We start from the raw sequence: 20,938 nt of genomic DNA, 5'->3' as shown, positions 1-20,938 counted from the left end.
ACTCCAGACATTGTAATGTTGGAAAACCATTATCTGCTTAGGTAATAAGATATACTTTTCAAATTAAATTTATTGAGGTGACATTGGTTAGTAAAATTGCATAGATTTCAAATGTACAATTCTATAATATATCATCTATATATTGCATTGTGTTCACCACCCAGTCTGTTCTCCTTCCATCACCATATATTTGACGCCATTTACCTTTTTCTGCCACTCCCTTTCCCCCTTACCCTCTGGTAGCCACTAAACTATTGTCTGTGTCTATGAGTTTGTGTTTTTTGTCTTGTTCATATGTTGCTTTCAGTTTTATATCCCACACAGGAATGAAGTCATATGATTTGCCACCTTTTATGTCTGAATTATTTAATTTAGCATGATAATATCAAGATCCATCCATGTTGTTGCAAATAGCAGTTCATCTTTTCTATGGCTGAGTAGTATTCCATTGTATATATATTCCACATCTTTTTTATCCAATTATCTATAAAAGGACAATTTGGTTGTTTGCCATGACTTGGCCACCATAAATAATGCTACAGTGAACATAAAGGTACATACTGTGTTTCCCCAAAAATAAGACCTAGCCGGACCATCAGCTCTAATGCATCTTTTGGAGCAAAAATTAATGTAAGACCCAGTCTTATTTCAATATAAGACCAGGTCTTTAGAATAGAATAGAATAGAATAGAATAGAATAGAATAGAATAGAATAGAATAGAATAGAATAGAATACCGGGTCTTATAGATAATAAGACCTTCTCTTATGTCAATTTTTGCTCCAAAAGACTCATTAGAGCTGATGGACTGGCTAGGTCTTATTTTCGGGGAAACACAGATTTTTTTTTTTTTTTTTAAGATTTTTATTTAAAAATATGGCTACATACAGCATTATATCAATTTCAGGTGTACACCATAGTTATTCAACATTTATATACACAAAGAGATGATCACCATGATAAGTCCAGCAACCATCTGACAATGTACCATTCTATCACATTGTTATTGACTATATTCCCTATGCTGTATATTAAATTGCCATGACTTATTTGTTTTATATCTAGAAATTCGAACCACTTATTTTTCCTCACCTTCCTCCCTTTAAAAATTTTTAATTGCAGTTAACATTCAATATTATTTTATAGTAATTTCAGGTATACAGCACAGTGGTGAGACATTTAGATAATTTAAGTAACGATGCCCCTGATTATTCTAGTACCCACCTGGCACTATACAGCTATTACCATATCATTGACTATGTTCCCAATGCTTTAGTTTACATCCCCATGACATTTTTGTAACTACCAATTTGTACTTCTTCATCCCTTCACCTTTTTCACCCTTTCCCCCCATGCCCCTCCCATTTATCACCCCGATAAATCTAGTACCCATCTGAAACTATATATACTTATTGCAATATTATTGCCTATATTCCCTACGCTATCACCTACATCCCCTTACCTACTTTGTAACAACCAATTTGTACTACTTAATCCTTTCCCATTTTTCACCCATGCCCCCAACACCCCTCCCATTGGCAACCATTAAAATGTTCTCTTTATCTATGAGTGTGTTTCTGTTTTTATTTTATTCTTTAGATTCCACATATAAGCAAAATCACATTGCATCTGTATTTTTCTGTCTGACACTCCACTCAGCACAGTACTCCCCAGGTCCATCCATGCTGCAGCAGATGGCAAGATGCCAGTCCCATCCCTGGCTGAGCAATATTTCCTTATATATGTACCACCTCCTTCCTCTTTATCCATTCTTCCATCAACCGACACCCAGGCTGCCTCCACATCTTGGTCATTGTAAACAATGCTACAATGAACATATGGATGCATGCATCTTCCCGAAATAGCATTTTGGGTTTCTTTGGATAAGTACCCAGAGTGGGATTACTGTGTCCTTCTTTGTCTCTTCTTATAGCCTTTGTTTGAAAGTCTATTTTGCCTGTTATAAGAGTTGCTACCCAGCTTTTTTTTTTCTTTTCCTGTTTTCATTTTCATGAAATAAATGTTTCTATCCCTTTACTTTCAGTTTGTGTGTGCCTTTCAATCTGAAGTGAGTCTCTTATAGGCAGCATATGTAAGGGTCTTGTTTTCTTATCGATTCAGCCACCCTGTGTTTTTGATTGGACCATTTTATCCATTTACATTTAAAGTAATTGTTGATAGATATTTAGTTAATTGCCATTTTATTATTCATATTTTTAATCTTTTTTTTTTTTTTTTTTGTCTTAAAGAAGTCCCTCTAACATTTCTTGTAATACTGGTTTGGTAGAGATGAACTATTAGCTTTTTCTTGTCTGGGAAGCTCTTTATCTGTTCTTTGATTTTAAATGATGTCTTTGCTGGGTAGAGTAGTCTTGGTTGTAAATCCTTGCTTTTTTATCCCTTTGAATATTTCCTGCCAATCTCTTCTGGACTGCAAAATTTCTGTTGAGAAATCAGTGGACAATTTTATGGGGACTTCCTTATAAGTTACTACTCGCCTTTGTCTTGCTGCTTTTATCATTCTCTCTTTGTATTTAACCTTTGCATTTTAATTATAATGTGTCTTGGTGTGGGTCTGTTTGGGTTCATCTTGTTTGGGACGCTCTGCACTTCCTGTGCTTATATGTCTATTTTCTTCACCAGATTAGGAAAATTTTCAGTAATTATTTCTTCAAATAGGTTCACAATACTTTGCTTTCCCTCTTCTCCTTCTAGTACCCTTATGATGCGATTATTGTTAATGCTTGATGTTGTCCCAGAGGTCTCTTAAACTATTCTCATTTTCTTGGATTCTTTTTTCTTTTTACTGTCTTGATTGGGTGTTTTCTACAACCTTGTCTTTCAAATTGCTGATTCAACCCTCTGCTTCATCTAGTGTGTTGGTGATTCCTTCTAGGGCATTCTTCATTTCAGTTATTGTATTCTTCACTTCTGAGTGGTTCTTTTTCATGGTTTCTATGTTTTGTTTTGTTTGTTTGTTTGTTTGTTTGTTTGTTTTTTGCTTGCTTGCTATCTCTTTGTTGAAGTTCTCACTAAGTTCCTTGAGCATCCTTATAATCAGTGTTTTGAATTCTGTCTCTGGTAGGTTGTTTACCTCCATTTTGTTTAGTTCTTTATCTGGAGTTTTCTCCTGCCCTTCATTTGGGATGTATTTCTTGGTTGTCTGTCTGTGTTTGTTTTTACCATGTTTCCCCAAAACTTAGACCTAGCCAGACAATCAGCTCTAATGTGTCTCTTGGAACAAAAAATATATATTATATTATACCCGATCTTATATTAATTTTTGCTCCAAAAGGTGCATTAAAACTGATTGTCACATAAAACACAGTATGTATTATGTAGATCTGCCACATCTCCCATTCTTGCTGGGCGGCCTTATGTAGTAGGTGCCTTGTGGGGCCCCATGGCACAGTCTCCCTGGTCATGTGTGCTGGGTGCTCCATAAGTGTCCCTTGTGTGGGTTGTGTGTGCCCTGCAATTATATTTGAGCCTTGGTTAGTATTAGTACATCAATGGGTAGGATTGTCCCTAAGGCTGCATGACTGTGGGGGTTGACCACGTCCACTGCTTATGGGTTGCTGTACATGGGGTTTAACATAAGGAGGGAGATTCGCCCCACTGAGCTCTGGGGCCTGTTGAGACTGCTCTTTGGGTGTGCCACTTGTAGGGCTAGTTGGGTGGTACTGTCCTGTGGTCTGAAGCCAATCTCCAAGTATGTTGGTTCTGGCACCTTTTGGGAGGGGCTCTGGTGCAGGCCACTGTGTAACCAGCTGGGTACGACCTGCTAGGAACAACACAGCGATCTGCGGTTGGTCACTGCCTGTGCTGGACTTGGAGTCTCATCAGAGAGGACATAGTTTGAATGGATGACAGCTGCCACCTGTACTGGGTCTGGGTAGCTCCACAAAGAGCCATTACTTGTACACTTTGAGGCCTGCTCCCAGCTGCAAATTTCCTTAAGGTTCAGCCGCTGATAAAACCTTATGCATTATGGAGTTGGGTGTGGTGGAATCTGAGTGAGTCACAAGGGTGGAGTAAGCAGAGCTCACCAGACCAATTCAGATTCAGATTTGGCCTGTGGGACCGGGCTCAATACAGGAAAGATGGTGCATGCCCACTGGCTGCATGGGAGAAGGACCCCACACAGGGAAAATGGCACCTGTCCTTCCAATCTTTATCCTGCAGCCATGCAACTCAGTCTTTCCCTGTATGTCTCTGATGCCCCCGAGTCACTGTCCTTCCACTGGAGCTCAGTGTGAGTGTCTGCAAATGAGTCGATGCAAGCTCTTTAAGAGGTTGTGTGGGTTTCCCGCAGCCTTCCATCCCACCTGTAGGGTTGGAATCCCCACTTTTTTTCACAACCAGATGTTGTGGAGGCTCCTCTTCCTAATACCAGTACTACTGGCTGGTGAGCCTCCTGTGAGGCTGGGGTCCCTTGTTCTTTCGTGGGGAAACTCTGTGGCCAAGATATTCCTCCCAATTGTCATCTGCCAGACGGTTTGAGACCTACCTGTTTCGCATCTCAGCCCCTCCTACCAGTCTCAAAGTGGCTTCTTTTCTATACCCTTAGTTATAAAACTTCTGTTCAGCTAGACTTCAGATGGTTCTCCATGTTGATTGTTCTATAATTTAGTTTTAATTTTGATGTATTCAGTATTTATCTACTCTGTCATCTTGGATCCCACTCCTTACATATTTTTACAGATGTTTTCAGATTTTGGGGGTAGATACCCAGAAGAGGGATTACTGGGTTATATGGTAATTCTATTCTTTTTTTTTGAGGAACTTTTGTGCTGTTTTCCATAATGGCTGTACCATTTTACATTCCCACCAGCAGTGTATGAGGGTTGCTTTTTCTCCATAGTCTCTCCGACAAATGTTATGACTTATCTTGTTGATAATAGCCACTCTGACAAGTGTGAGGTGATATCTCAGTGTGGTTTTCATTTGCATTTCCCTACTAGCTTGTTAGGTTGAGCATCTTTTCATACATTTGTTGGCCATTTGTATGTCTTCTTCGGAGATGTGTCTGTTCAGATCCTCTGCCCAATTTTTAATTGGATTGTTTTATTATTGTTGAGTTATATGAGTTCCTTATATATTTTGGATATTAACCACTTATTGGAGGCATTGTTTGCAAATATTTTCTCTCATTTGGTTAGTTGCCTCATTGTTTTGTTGCTGGTTTCGTTTGCTGTCCAGAAGCTTTTTAGTTTGATATAGTCCCATTCATTTATTTTCGCTTTTACTTCCCTTGTCTCTGAGGTCAAATTCATAAAATCCTCTCTGAACCCAAGATCCATAAGTTTACTATCTATGCTTTCTTCTGTACAGTTTATCACTTCAGATCTTGTTAGGTCTTTGATCCATTTTGAGTTAATTTTGGTATATGGTGACAGCACTCTATTTTCAATCTTTTGCACATGGCTTTCTAATTCTCCCAGCACCATTTATTAAAAAGGCTTTCTTTTCTCTAATGTATGTTTTTGGCTCCTTTGTTGAAAATGATCTGCCCATATGTATGTGGGTTTATTTCTGGGTTTTCAATTCTATTCTGTTGGTCTGTGTCTGTTTTTCTGCCAATACCCTGCTGTTTTGATTATTGTCACCATGTAGTATAGACTGAAGTCAGGGAGTGTGATACCTTCTTGTTCTTTTTCTCTTAGAAAAAAATATTTGGCTGTTCGGTATCTTTTGTGATTCCATACTTATGGTTTTAAAATGAAGTGCAGATTGTATTTCCCAGTCTTAGGATTGAAGATATAGTCATCTTGCCATTTAAAAGATTATTCTATTTTTTTCTTAACTGTCACATGTCAATAAAAAGGTCTGAAGCATCGTTAAAACAATAAATGTAGGAAATATTTATGAAACTATTATTTGCCTAGTATGCTGTTGTTTGGGCCACATGAAAAGAATTACAAAGTAGGAAAACTTTGAGTTGGTTTAACATTCTCTTGATAAACAACTTTTTAGGTCTTATGGAATACTGAATGCTACTCTATACACTAGGCTTGTAAAGATTGTACAGGAGGGCTGCTGACTTCATGGATGACAAATTTCTGGAGTATAAGAAGAGAGTGGGAGATGAGGCTGGAAAGCTACAAATACTATCCTGAAACCAATAGGAATTATGTGTGGTTTAACTCTTTTTTTTTTTTTTTTTCAGGTATAATTGACACATAGCATATTAGTTACAGATATACAACATGATGATTCTATATTTGTATATATTACAAAATGTCACCACAATAAGTGTAGTTAACATCCATCACCATACATAACTACACATTTTTTTCTTACGTTGAGAACTTTTAAGATTTACTCTCTTAGCAACATTTATATATGCAATACTGTATTATTAACTATAGTCACCATGCTGTACCAAGATGTAATTATTTTATAACTGAAAGGTTGTACTTTTTGATCCCCTTCACCCATTCCCTAATCATAATTAGAAAATCAGATTTTTTTTAATAAACATAACTGACAGTAGCATGAATGGAAGACTAAAGGAGAATGAGGACAGAGAGAAGAGGCCATTGCACAAAAACAGGAAATTTAGGATAGAACAGGAACAAAGGTAGTGTCAGTGGAGGTGGACATAAATATATACAGGAATGCTTATTTGAAATGAAAGATATTTTTTGGGGAATAGAAGAATTTGAGGAAGAATTCAAGGGAAGATTTTAGATACTGGGAAAAATTTGCAAGTAAAGAAGTCAGTAGAAAGAAATTGAATGTAGGAGAAAGTATACACAGCAGAAGAAGTCTCAATTTATTGAATGCAGGCAAATAATTGAGAATTAGGAGAACATTTTTGGTTCTAGGATATTCATGGCAGATTGTTTAGTGGTTAATGACAGGGGAACCATATAACCTGGTTTATCTTGGAGATTTCTAGTTTACCTCTGTTCTTCTTTAACTCTCAAAAGTGTCCCAGTTTAAACAAACATTATAGCTCTGTTTCCGTGGAACTTAATTGCCCAAGTTGAAATATTGACTTTCACTTATTTGTGGCCTTGGTCAAAACTTTCTGTTCATCCAAATTCTTTGTCTAAAAATTTGGCATAATAGTAATATTCACAGGGTGTTGTCAGTATTAAATTAGATCATGTAGGGAGGTCTGATGGAAACCATTTTAAGAGCAATTAAGCGTTAATATTATCACCACCATTGTCATTATTCTTGAAGGTGAGAGTGGTAGGGGATGCGACGAAAGCCTTGAATGCTCTGATTCTCTGACATACATTTATCATTTTTAACTGTTGACCATCTTTCCTTTTCTCTCTCTGCAGTTCATAATTCTGTCAGTTCATCCATTCTACAAGTTTCAACTGTTTCTTGTGTTCTGGCACTTCCTAAAACTATATTTCCAGCCTTTTCCTGTAACTAAGTGCTCTTAAAAAGTATTTATTTTGGATGTCTTACATTTTCCTCTTAGATTAGAAGAAAGAAAGTGGTTGTTTAATATGGGAATAAAGATATCTAAGCCTTTGCCTTGATTGTACCATTAAAGTGCTTTGAGATTTTTACAAGTTATTTAGTGATCCTTTGATTGAGTTTCTTCAAATATATGCAGACTTAAATAAATATTGAGATATATAAAAGACTAATTGTATCTAAAAATCCAATGGGTCTAACTTATCTTATTTTCTCTTTCTAACCTGTCCTTCAGTACCAGCTTCCTGATTTTTATCTATTTTAACCTTCTTAACTCATCGACCCAGTTACCTTGAAGTTAGTTATCTTTGATTTCTTCCTCTCCTTCACCCCTTTTATCTAATCTATCTTTAAGGGTCTTTACATCCTCTAGAATATCTATTGACCTTGTTATTTCCATGACCACCATCTTCCTGTAGGTCTCCATTACCTTCTCTCTGGTTTGTCGCTGCAATTTTATTGTTTGTTAAATCATTTCCCTATCTCTGGTCTCTTCTGCTTCAAATTTATTTTACATAGCAGCCATCCTGGTGACTGTATTAAGTACTTTTAAAGTATTGTCTTATTTACTGGTATTATCTTGAGAAATTACTATTTCCACTTTACAGTTTGGGATAGAATAGAAGTCAGATAAATAGTACATAGTTAGATAGCTATTAAAAGTCAAATTGAAATTTGGGTATGTATATCTAGTTTTAGACCCTTTATTCTTTCCCTTGTGTGATACAGTCCATCAGCCTAATTCTGCTCTTTTGACTACACATCTCTTGCTCTTACAGTCTCACTACAAACAGGGTCCACATCTCCATGTCATGCTGGGCAACAGCGAACTGAGGATGTGGGTTTGGTTGCAGAGACCAGGGAAGATAGAGAAAGTGTGGTTAGGAAAGTTACGTGGAAGACATAGGTGGTCTAGCTGGAGTCAGTGTGAGTGCGAACATCAGGACAGATGTCTGCTGAAGGACAGGCAGGCCAGAATTAGATGAGCACAATGCTTCAAAAGACCCAGTTAGTTAGGAGCTTCTGGATCCATGGACTCTAGGGCAGAGCAAGGGAGAAATTATAGAAACTATATGAGATTTTTATGACAAGGAAATAACTGACATACTAAGGGAAAAGAAAGACTGTATGCCACAAAATTCAATAACCTAGTAGAAATAGATGATTCCTTCTCCTGGACTGAATCGTGAAGAACTAGAAAATCTAAATTGACCTATCAACAGTAAGAAAATTGAAACGGTCATCCTAAAGCTCCCCAAAAGCAAATGTCAAGAACCAGATGACTTGAGTAGTGAATTCTAACAAACATTCAAAGATATTTTAATACCTGTCCTCAAACTCTTCCAAAAATTGAAGAAGAGGCAATACTTCCTAACTCATTTTATGAGGCTAACGTTACCCTGATATCAAAACCTGGTAAGAATAACACAAAAAAAGAAAAGTACAGATGAGTGTCTCTAATGAATACAGACACAGAAATCCTAAATAAAATACTAGCAAATCGAATACAACAATGCATTAAAAAGATTATTCATCATGACCAAGTGGGGTTCATCCCAGGGACACAAGGATGTTTCAACATATGCAGATCCATCAATGTGATACATCACATAAACAAAATAAAGGAGAAAAATCATATGATTATATCAATTGATGCAGAAAAAGCATTTGACAAAGATGCAGCATCAATTTATGATTAAAACACGTAATAAATAGGTATAAAAGGAAAGTACCTCAACATAACAAAGGCCATATACAACATACCCTCAACTAATATCATACTTAATGGTGAAAACCAGAAAGGTTTCCTCTAAAATCAGGAACAAGACAGGGATGCCCCCTCTCATCATTGTTACTTAACATAGTATTGGAAATCCTAGCCAGAACAAGCAGGAAAGAGAAAGAAGTAAAAGGCACACAAATTGGGGCTAAAGAAGTTAAATTGTCTCTTTTTGCAGATGACATGATTCTTTATATAGAGCACCCCAAAGACTCTACCAAAAGAACTATTAGAAACAATAAACAAATACAGTAAAGTTGCAGGATACAAAATCCATTGTATTCCTATATACCAACAATGAAATTTCAGGAAAAGAAATGAAAGAAACCATTCCTTTTGCAATTGCAATGTAAAGAATAAAATACCTATGAATAAACTTAACTAAGGATGTGAAGGACCTATACCCTGAAAACTGTAAGACATTGAAAAAGAAAAAAAATTGAAGAAGACACAAAGAAATTCAAAGATATTCTGTGTTCATGGATTGGAAGAATCAACGTAGTTAAAATGACCATATTATCCAAAGCAATATACAGATTTAATGCTATCTCCATCAAAATCCCAATGGCATTTTTTCAAGAAATAGAACAACAACAAAAAAAAATCATCAGATTTGTATGGAATTACAAAAGACCCCTAATAGCCAAAGCAATCCTAAGAGAAAAGAACAAGGCTGCTGGAGGTATCACACTCCCTGACTTCAATCTCTACTACAAGGTAACAATAATCAAAACAGCATGGTCTTGGCAGAAAAACACAGACCAATGGAACAGAATTGAAAACCCAGAAATAAACCCACATGTATATGGGCAGATAATTTTTGACAAAGGGGCCAAAAACATACACTGGAAAAAAGAAAGCCTCTTCATAAATGGTGCTGGGAAAATTGGAAAGCCACGTGCAAAAGAATGAAACTGGACTGCTATCTGTCACCATGTACCAAAATTAATTCAAAATAGATCAAAGACCTAAGCATAAGATCTAAAGCAAGAAATTGCATAGAAGAATGCCTAGATAGTAAACTTATGGAACTTGGGTTCAGAGAGGATTTTATGAATTTGACCTCGGAGGCAAGGGAAGTAAAAGCAAAAATAAATGAATGGGACTATATCAAACTAAAAAGCTTCTGCACAGCAAAAGAAACAAAACAAAGTGGCAAACAACTGAATGTGGAAGGTATTTTCAAACGACACCTCTGATAAGGAGCTAATATCCAAAATATATAAGGAACTCATAGAACTTAACAGCAAAAAAACAAACAATCCAGTTAAAACGTGAGCAGAGGACCTGAACAGACACTTCTCCCAAGAAGACATACAAACGGCAAACAGATATGTGAAAAGATGCTCAACTTCACTAACTGTTAGAGAAATGCAGATCATGACCACAATGAGATACCAGTTCACACCTATTAGAATGGTGTGGGGACAGAGCCAGGAGTGCGGTTTCCAGGCTCTCGGCCTCACGTAGAAAGGTGCTGGCTCAGGTAGTAAATGGCCATCAACTGTGATTGGATGGCCATCAGCTGTGGCTCCTTGGCCGTCAGCTGTAACCAGTGAGCCATTGGCCACTAATATAACTACTGTGGCTACGCTAGCAGAAAAATGGGGGCTAGCAAGAAGATGGTGGCTGAGCTAACAAGAGCGGGTTGCAGAGAGGCGGATGACGCCAGAGAGGATATAGTGATATGACTCCCCTACTTATGGCTCCGTGGGTGTTCCTTTTTGTCCTCACCATATCCTGTGTTCTCTTGTGGGGAGCAGGAACAGAGACCCCGCTGGACGCCCCCCACAACAAATGGCTATCATCAAGAAACCAAGTAATAACAAGTGTTGGAGAGGCTGTGGAGAAAAAAGCAACCCTTGTACGCTGCTGGTAGGAATGTAAATTGGTATAGACACTTTGGAAAACAGTATGGAGATTCCTCAAAGAATTAAAAATAGAATTACCATACAACCCAGCAAATCCACTTCTGGGTATCTATCTCAAAAATCTGAAAACCTTTATCCATAAAGATATATGTTCATTGCAGCATTTATTCACTGTGGCCAATACATGAAAACAACCAAGGTCTCCATTCATAGATGATTGACTAAAGAAGATGTGGTACATATAGACAATGGAGTATTACTCGGCCATAAGAAAAGATAAAATACTGCCATTTGCGACAACATGGATGGATGGATCTGGAGATTATCATGCTAAGTGAAATAAGTCAGACAGAGAAAGTTGAGAACCATATGGCTTCACTTATATGGGATATATAAAACTGAAAGCAAATGAACAAAACAAACATAAAATCTTAAACACAGATAACAGTTTAGTCGTTACCAGACATAAGGGTCGGTAAGGGTGGTGGTAGAAGAGGGAAACGGGGTCAAATATATGGTAAAGGAAGGAGAACTGACTCTGGGTGGTGAACACATGATGCAATATTTAGATGATATATTACAGAAATGTACACTTGAAACGTATATAATTTTACTAACCGGTGTCACTCCAATAAACTTAATTTTAAAAAAAAATTTAACTTGCTTAGGGAGCATTTCTGTCCTCCATTCTGAGAAGTGGACATTTTTCAAATATAGTCAACTTAGGGTCCAAATACAGAGGTCAGTTTGGTCATCAGGCTAGTGTCAGGAATATAGGAAGGTAAAGTACAGTGATTGTTAGAGGAATTGTGGTGATTATTCAGAACGGAAGTTATCTTAATCATCGTATTCAACCTCATATTCCATAAATTGAGACTCAGTATGAAGAAGAGGTATGTCTAGGTCTCCTAACCACCAGGCCCACCCTTCCATTACAATACCAAACACCTGAAAAGAGTAGCATGTCATGTCTTCTGGAAGCTAGAATCCCATTTTGGTGACAGGTATGGGGATAAAGTTTCAGTTTCTTCTTTAGCACTGGACCTGACATAGTACAGTTATTGACACAGCCTACTTGGTCTATAGTTGCACTATCCAATATGGTAGACACAGCCATATATAACTACTTAGGTTTAAATTAATTAAATTTAAATAAATTTAAAATATGTGTTTTTTTTTGGTCATACTAGTCATATGTAAAGTGCTTAACATCCACATGGGCTGGCTTTACCATATTGGACAGCACAGATATAAGACATTTCCATCATCACAGAAGTTTCTATTGAGCAGCACTGATCTAAAGTGTATTTGTTTATTTATGATGTCCAATAGCCCAGAATAACATAATGCAATGTATGTATAAATTGTTTTTATTATTCATTTAGAACATAGATGTAAAACTCACTCCTCGGTTTCATAAAATTGTTGCCGGATGGAAAGAACTGAAAGATATTTGATATTTCAAGTAATGGGGTCGATATCTAATTTGTTTCTCATATATTATTACCTCATTGTATTATTTATTTTTAGTTAGACAATTTGAGAATGTTTTTCTGTTCAATTTTGCTTTCCGTACTTTCATTTTCAATTTGAAATCCTTCTTTTTACATTTCTGTGATCAACTAAACTTTTATAAAAGTAAATTGATATTATGTGTATATTAAGTGAAATAGAAAAATTAAGTTATAATTGAGTATTTAACTGTTATGATGCAGGTTTTAAATAATTAGCCTTTTTAAAAATATGGTACTACATCTCTTATAAGTCCATTTTTATATCTGAACAACTTTGAGAATTTAAAATCCTTGATGCTTGGGTGTATGCCATATTTTGTTTTTTGCTCTGCCTAGAATTAACCAGAGTGAAATCAGGTAATATATTAGTCCAAGGATCCTTGTTATAATCTCTCTAGGACTTTTTCTAATCCAGTTCCGAGAGACTGAAGAAGTATGAATCCCGATTCCTCCTTTGAGAAACTAATCCACGTATTAAATACCTCATCTGGATGATGAAAGATTGCAAAAGTGAAATACTATGGGCAGTTCTAGATGAAGACAGATGATTCCACACTTTTCTTTATCAGCTTAATCTTAGGAGTGTATAAATAAGAATATACGAATAAGTTCCAGTGGTTACTCAAACACCTTGGCATTTTTGAGTTTATGGAAAATGAAAACAAATGATGATGCCTCAGATACATATTTTTTTTTTGGTTTTCTTTCCCTGAATAAATAAGAACTTTTGTTTTGACATTTTTTTTTTTTCCGTTTTAACACATGGAGGCAGTTTTCATTTGAAATTTCTCTTGTAGTGCTCTGTTGTCTATAAATTCTCCTTCCACATAAAAAGGTAACACTTTTCAAAGTAGTAGGAAAAAGATATTACAAGAAGTAAAGCAAAGTAAGGAGCTCACTATGTATTAAGTCATAATATAGGTGAGCTCATCTGGGTGAAAAGAGGTTCATAGGAAGAAATGAAAGTGTTGTGTGGTGCAGGCCCCGTGGATTTATGCTGTTTTCGTTTGGCACTGACTCTTGGTGTCATGCTACAAGTTCATTTGTGAAAATGCACAAGCACAACAAACTCCATCCCTGTTAGGACATGTGTTTCAAACGCCAAAGGGGAAAAATGTGGTATAATAAAGCCCAGGTGTCTATTGGTATAATTTTAAATGATTTAATTCAACTAGGATGCATGTCGTACACTGATTAAATGATACCTATTTTTACTCAAAATTGGCAGCAAATCAGGAAAGAGTTTCTATCATAACATACTAACATCAATGTTCTAAGACAGGACCTCAATTGAAACTGCAAGAAATAAACTCTCTATTTTTGAAACATACACACACACACACACACATATACATATATATACATATATACATATATATATATATACACACACACACACACACACACACACATATATATACACATATATATACATATATACAAACATATATGTATGTATATATATATTTAATTCATACATATGCTTATTTTGAAAATCACAGTGTAGAGTACTATTTGATACTAACTTTTTTCATAATTAGATTTCTTTATGTAGTAACCATTTGGCTTAAACACTTCCACCATTTGATTTTCTCCAAACAATAATTTTATCCAAAAAATAAGTACTCCAAAATAATTTTCTTTAGTACTGGAAAAAGAATTAACATTTAAAAGAGATTCCAGTAAAACAGTCACTGAATAAACACAAGAAAATCATCTATATTATATGTTAGTTGAAAGTTAAAATAAATATAACTTGGAAAAGTATCTGCTGTTTTTCCCCATGGATGTCATAATGAAATTCCTGAAATGTGGATTTGTGTCAGACTACCTTTTGACCATATTAAATGACAATAATGTGTTTCCCCGAAAATAAGACCTAGCCAGACCATCAGCTCTAATGCGTCTTTTTGAGCAAAAATTAATATAAGACCCGGTCTTATAGTAAAATTATAAAAGTACAATTATATTGTAATATAGTAAAATTAATATAAAATCTGGTCTTATAGTAAAACAAGACAGGATCTTATATTAATTTTTGCTCCAAAAGACGCATTAGAGCTGATGGTCCGGCTAGGTCTTATTTTCGGGGAAACAGGGTATGTGGCGCACCTGGATAATGTTTTGCATAGCCAGAGTGGTTTGTTCTGTGTATTTCTACTGTGGATAATATGAATTATCATATTTATTTGTTCTATTATACCGTGTACATTCTGCTCTGTTGTAGAATTCTGTTTCTCTTGATGAATTCTGTAAACAAGTGGAAAACAGTTGACTCATTTAACTACTTTTTCCATCTGAGTGTCTGAGGAAAGCTTTACGAGTAACTCTCTTCACACTGAAATTCCTTTTACCTATATCTTGTTTCAAATCACTGATATATCATTTTCTCTCTTGAGAAAAAAGATTGTGCAAATTTTGTACCACTATGTCATTTTTAAAATTATAAATTCAACTCAATCATTAAGCAGTTCTGGTAAAATATTGACATTACAAGGGTCATCATGTTGTATGCATAACTTCTACTTAAATTGTATTTAAGTGCTATGAAAATTCTACTTATGTTAATCCCCATTTTAAGCTTACATATTTGTTAAGTAAAATAAGCCTATAATATTCCTATAATTTCTGTGTAATTTCATTTATATCCCTTTTCTGCCGTGCTCTAATTATTTAAAATTTCGTATTTTATCAGTGCTAACTCTGCATATCCATCCATGTATTTGCATTCTTGACCTTGGGTTACTGAGTCCTATCTATAGCCTTTTTCCCACATATGAAATGGTAGTCTTATGTCAGTGACTCTTAATCTTAGATGCTTATAAGAATCACCTATAAAGGTTTTATTTATTTTTATATTTCTATGTTTTAAATATACACATGCCAAGCAACTGGTATTTCCATGCAGGTCAGTAATATTTAGTTGAGACATCTCTAATTTCAAAAATGGTCTATAGATTATTATCCATTCCTGGTCTATATTTATGGGAGTCCACAGTTGGTTGTCTTTTTCCCTATACATTGTTGAAATCTCATTTTAAGTCATTGGAAACAGATAGACTGGGCCTTCTTCTTGGCCAAATCTCGTCCATATGTTAATATTTCCTTAATCTAAATTGAAATTGATTTGAAGTGAAGAGTCAGTTCTTACTTGTTTTTATATTCTTTGATCCTACCAGTTTTTCTTCTACGTGCCTTGAATATAGTAGTAATTAAATATATGCTTTGTTTTCATGAGTTTGCTAAAATCCTAAGGCCACATCTATAGGAAAATTTATTTCCACAGAATTTTCTTTCTAAGAAAACAATATATTGAAATAAAAAAAATAAAAGTGTTTCTTTGTGACTATGAAAAAATTTTGCTTTGCTCAGAAGTTCAAAACCAAGTGTTTGTGATTTATCAACAATTTAAAAGAGGGGCTGGAGGGGGAAAATAAACTTAAAACCTTGAGTGAAATTGTTAATGGAACTTCCTCATTTATGATTAATTAGAAAAGAAAATTTTAAATGTCCTACATGGTTTTCTTAAATTTAACTTTTATGTAATCTAGGATCACAACCAAGTAAGATTATCGGGATTATAAGAATCCACTGGCGTTCTAGAGCTCAAGGAAAAACAGGGAAATAATGAACCCAAGGGGAGAAAGTTCATGCACATAGTTCCCTTTCTCTTTTCATCTTAAGGCTTCTCATTTAAGGAGAGATTGAGTGGGAGATCAGGGCTGGCCCAGAGAGGGTGGGATGATAAAGACTGAACTACCCATCACTCGGAATCAAACATTAATTTCTGTCTGTTTAAGGTGACTGTGAAGCCTTGTTTACTGGACTATTGACCAAAGGCTCTGCATTTGCAGGGAATGATTTTCAGTACTCCTGGGGTACACAGGCATCATCAGGTCTCTGAGCAGAACTCTAGAAAAGGCACCATTGATCTTTCTTTTTCTCCTCTCACCCCCACCTTGGGGTGGTGGGGGGAGAAACGGGAGATTGCCTTTTGTCTTGCCTTGTTTCCTGCTTCTACTTCTTAAACAGTGCTCTATGCTTCCTTCTTATGTTCTCTATTTAGTAGAAGTCCTTCCTTCATTTCTTAATAATCACTCTCTTTTTCTGTAGTTTTTGCTTTAATCAAAAAAGATTATTTCTGAAACTAGTATAACCCAAATTACAGATCTGTTACCTAGTTAATTCACAGTTATATACAACCAGGATATAATGACCCAATGCTTTTTAAACAAGGAATTAGTAACTCAGATTGACTTATCATTGATACAGTACAAAGGGTTAAGTGTATTGCCAATATTTTTTCATATAACGTGTATTATGGACATCTTTCCTTGGCAGTATATTTAGAACGATTTAATTTTTAACAACTACCTATCATTCTAACGATTGTATGGATATGGTGATTTTTTTTTATCATTTTCTTGTTTGTGGTCATAATAATAATAATGATTATTATCCCAATTATCATCTTAATTATAAACAACATTTACTGAACCCTTATTTTGTGTCAGATACTAAGTGCTTTACAAATGTTAATTAATGTCTCATGTTAGTTTTGAGAAAATTGAGGCATGGGAAATATAAATAATTTGCCTAAGGTCACCTTTTCAGCAAGTGGCAGACACATGATATAAACCTGGAGAGAATGTCTCCAGAGCCTACATTGATGTTGACCCACACACTATTGTTTCGTTTCTTTAATTTTTCCCCTTTGGCAATTACACAGAATGCAGCAAGTGACTTAATAAAATATCAGAATTTGGGATGTGTTTATAGTTTTTCTTAAGCTTTTCCATAATAGACGTTGTGGCTTAAAAGCAGTGATTCTATCATATTAAAGGAGAATATAAAATGTCCAGGTTTGAAAGGACTTTCAAAGGAATATAATCAAGTTGCAACAATTGTGCGTAGCAGTCAGTCATATTCTCATCTGCTCTCGGGAGTTTCTAGAGAACTTGTTCAGGAGCTCTTCATGCTTATACATGTTTCTACATGTGTCATGTTTATTTTGTGTGTATGTCTCATTTCTCACATTCCACTCATTTTTGTTTTCTGCTAATTGTTTTATATATAAAAGATGTCATTACTAGTGTGGTTAAATTATTTCAGTATTTTAATTTAAAGCTTCTTTTCTTTCAAACAGGAGCAAAATTTATTGGAACTTTCCCCATACCAGACACCTATAATCCAGATGATGATAAAATATATTTCTTCTTTCGTGAATCATCTCAAGAAGGCAGTACTTCCGATAAGACGATCCTTTCTCGAGTTGGAAGAGTTTGTAAGGCAAGATATATTTATTTTACTTAGGTATATATGTATGTGTGCGAATGATTAACCATGTAATGTGGTAGGATATATTCATACTACTTCACATGTATAATTTTTGAGATCCAAAAGGAAAAAATAAAAAAAAAAGATTCAGTATATTACAGTTTGTTTTTCCAGTGCCTGAGCTTTTGCCCAGGTATGAGTTAGATCTCTTAGGCAGCTCGCTCCTTTTACTGATGGGTTATTCCTTTGCTATTTATTGAGATTCCAGTAATATCTCTGCATTGTGTTATTCAATTAGGTTAAAATGATCTTATACATTAATCTTATTTTGAAATAGAAAGCAACTTAATGCAATCACTAGAGTAATTTGAACCCTTAACAGAATCTATCTTGTATTTTTATTGAAAAACACATCTAAAATTATGGATCTTTACGTGGATCAAATAAGCTGAAAATATAGTTGTAGTATTACTATAATAAATACCTGTAGAGCATTAATATAGATTAGGTTCTAAGAGAAAATGGGACAAAGAGAAAAAAAACAACACACAAATAAACCAAAATGCAAGCGTTTATTTTGAAGGATATTGCAATTCGTTTTTTAATATAACCATTTTATGTAAATTATGGGAAATCATGAACTCTGAGATACTTCCATTTTGTGCCATCAAAGCTTTCGTTTAAGTGAATACAAGCTTGATATTAATAGAATAATAATGCTTCTGGGATTATGCTTTTGACTTCAGTGTATTTTTTTTTTAGTGGGATTTATCTTCACTGAAATAACTTTTCTTAACTAGACAGAGATCTTCAGCATAAATTCAGTTATTAAGAGGAATTGCTGTTAAGTTAATAAATACTCTCAGTGGGAAGCTTTCTTTATTCTTGTACAAACATTTCATTTTCTTCTATTTGAGCCTATCACTGTTTTTTGTCTCAATTTGTGCCTTCAGGCTTTTGCATACTTCCAGGGACAGAAATACAAACCATCATTGCACTTAAAAGTGCTAATGAAAACATGACTTTTGAATAAGGCTAACTTGTGAGCACAGATCTTTCTTTACTTAGCGCCCTAGCTGGTGATGTCTCCCGCTGATCCTTTCGCCCTCAGGGAACAGTTTCTCTAAAAAGCACACTTCTGTCAGAGTCCAGGAATTCACCGTCATTTCTCTTGAATCCTCTGGCCTAGAGATGAATGGCTGTTGCTTGGAGTAGTCCTAGTGTGTCAGTGTACTGAAGGACGCCTTCTAACAACAGAATCCTGACCCTGACAGGCTCTGCTGTGGATTGACATCCTTTGTATAAATTAGCTACGTTAACTATGTCCTGAGAGACTTACAATCAATTAAATGCATTTCAAGAGTCACTTTCTAATGAACTTATGTAGCAAATGTGTGTTTTGTGAACCAGTGCAATACTTTCTTCTCGATAGGTTCATTCAGGTTATAGAAATTCGTTTATAACAAAGTATTGTATTTACCTTACTATCAATTCACTGAAAATTAATCTTAGAGGTGGAGAAATATATTAAAGAAAAATTTAGTTGCCTTCATCTATAGATTTCTGTGTTAAAAATATAGTGTAGACTTTAAGTTATCAGCCATGGGATATTTTATTTAAATTATGAACAAATTCCTATAGAAATGAAAAGATGGGATTCTAGTAGTTGAGTCTTCCCACTACAAAACCTCTGGGGCCACACAGGAAGATTTTGTCATTCTATTGTTTCTGGATAAAAAGCTAACAAATTGTGAGATCAAATAAGGACATGTGATGGATGAATTTTCTTTTCAAAAAGGTACAATAGAGGTTCTTCTCACTTTAGTGTACCTCTTTACTCAATCACTGTTTTAAGTGAGGACCACCTTTAGAATTTCCCACTACATGTATGACATTGATGAAACTTTTCGTTCTAAACGCTTTCTTTGTAATTTCTTAATTGCAGCACACCCTGCCCATTTTTTAACTTTATTTAATCATTTAGAATTAAAGTGTGTAAAAGTGAGCACTTCTAAGTGGAGATATGACTAGAGATTAAAATTAGTTTTTAAAATGTCATGTCCTGCCAAAAAACAAAACAAAATTAATAATAATAATAATAATAATAATAATAAAACTACTCAGCATTATCATTGTTACTGTCACACTTTTTTTTTTTTTAATAGAAAAACATCGGGGACATTATTTGGAACATGTTATTCCTCTCTGTTGTTTCTTTTTTTTTTTTTACCCCCATTGGGTTATTATAAGACAAATAATAACAGGATGTATCATTGCTGTGAAACAAAATTGAGTTCAATAGGTATAAGTAAAGATCTAAGAAGAAAGATCATGTCAGAGATTAGAGTTAACTGTATACACCTGAGTTTACAAAGCTTTTCAGAAAGTAACATAGGAGTTCTTTATATTATTTTTTCCACTGGAATATCCTCACGGACCCTGTTTATTTGGAAATATTCAGGTGTTGTTGTTCTTGCTGTTAATTGTTGTTTATTTGTTTTCATTTTTAACTGATAACTTCAATTCAGTGAAAAACTATTGACAATCTTAGAGCTCCCTAACTTTTCAGCTCCTAAACTAAAATAAAAGTTGTTTTATTGACTTGTCAAAGACATTACTATTAGACTAAGTAGTGTACAGTGATTGGTGGGGAGGAGGTTTTAAAAATAAGTAAAACTTACACAAAAATGACTAAAGAATTGTTTACAGAATAATGAGAATCTTTTTTTTTAATTTTTGTAGCCCATTCATTCATTATTTCATTATTTCAGCAACAACAATAAAATGTAAGTTCTGTGCAAAACGCAGTACACTAGACACTGGGAAATAAGTAAGCTGTTGTCCCTTTTCTTTAAAACCTCATAGTATATTGAGGGTAATAGAGATACAAAAAGATAACCCCAACATAATCTGTAGAGGCAGAAGGAGCTGAGAACTCTCCGCACATTCAATGAAGCTCAAAAATTGAGTCCTATGGGGGAGGAGGATAGGCATTTAGGACAACATTGTCACAGAGTATATTTTGTTTCCAGAACACTGAAATCTTAAGTGGAC

General features: G+C 35.0%; 1 protein-coding gene across 1 annotated transcript in view; it reads left to right on the top strand.

Annotated features, from left to right (window-relative positions):
* Positions 1-20,938, top strand: part of SEMA3D (semaphorin 3D) — a 198,248-nt gene that overhangs the window by 121,333 nt on the left and 55,977 nt on the right. Inside the window, exon 8 of the mRNA XM_019753571.2 lies at positions 17,754-17,896. Within this exon, the coding sequence (XP_019609130.1) occupies positions 17,754-17,896 (143 nt within the window). The remainder of the gene's footprint in view (positions 1-17,753; positions 17,897-20,938) is intronic.

The sequence above is a fragment of the Rhinolophus sinicus genome, linkage group LG09 (assembly GCF_036562045.2).
Source record: "Rhinolophus sinicus isolate RSC01 linkage group LG09, ASM3656204v1, whole genome shotgun sequence".
In the NCBI taxonomy this organism is placed as follows: Eukaryota; Metazoa; Chordata; class Mammalia; order Chiroptera; family Rhinolophidae; genus Rhinolophus; species Rhinolophus sinicus.
Note: the sequence above shows the minus strand (reverse complement) of the source record. Positions and strands in the feature narration are given on the sequence as shown.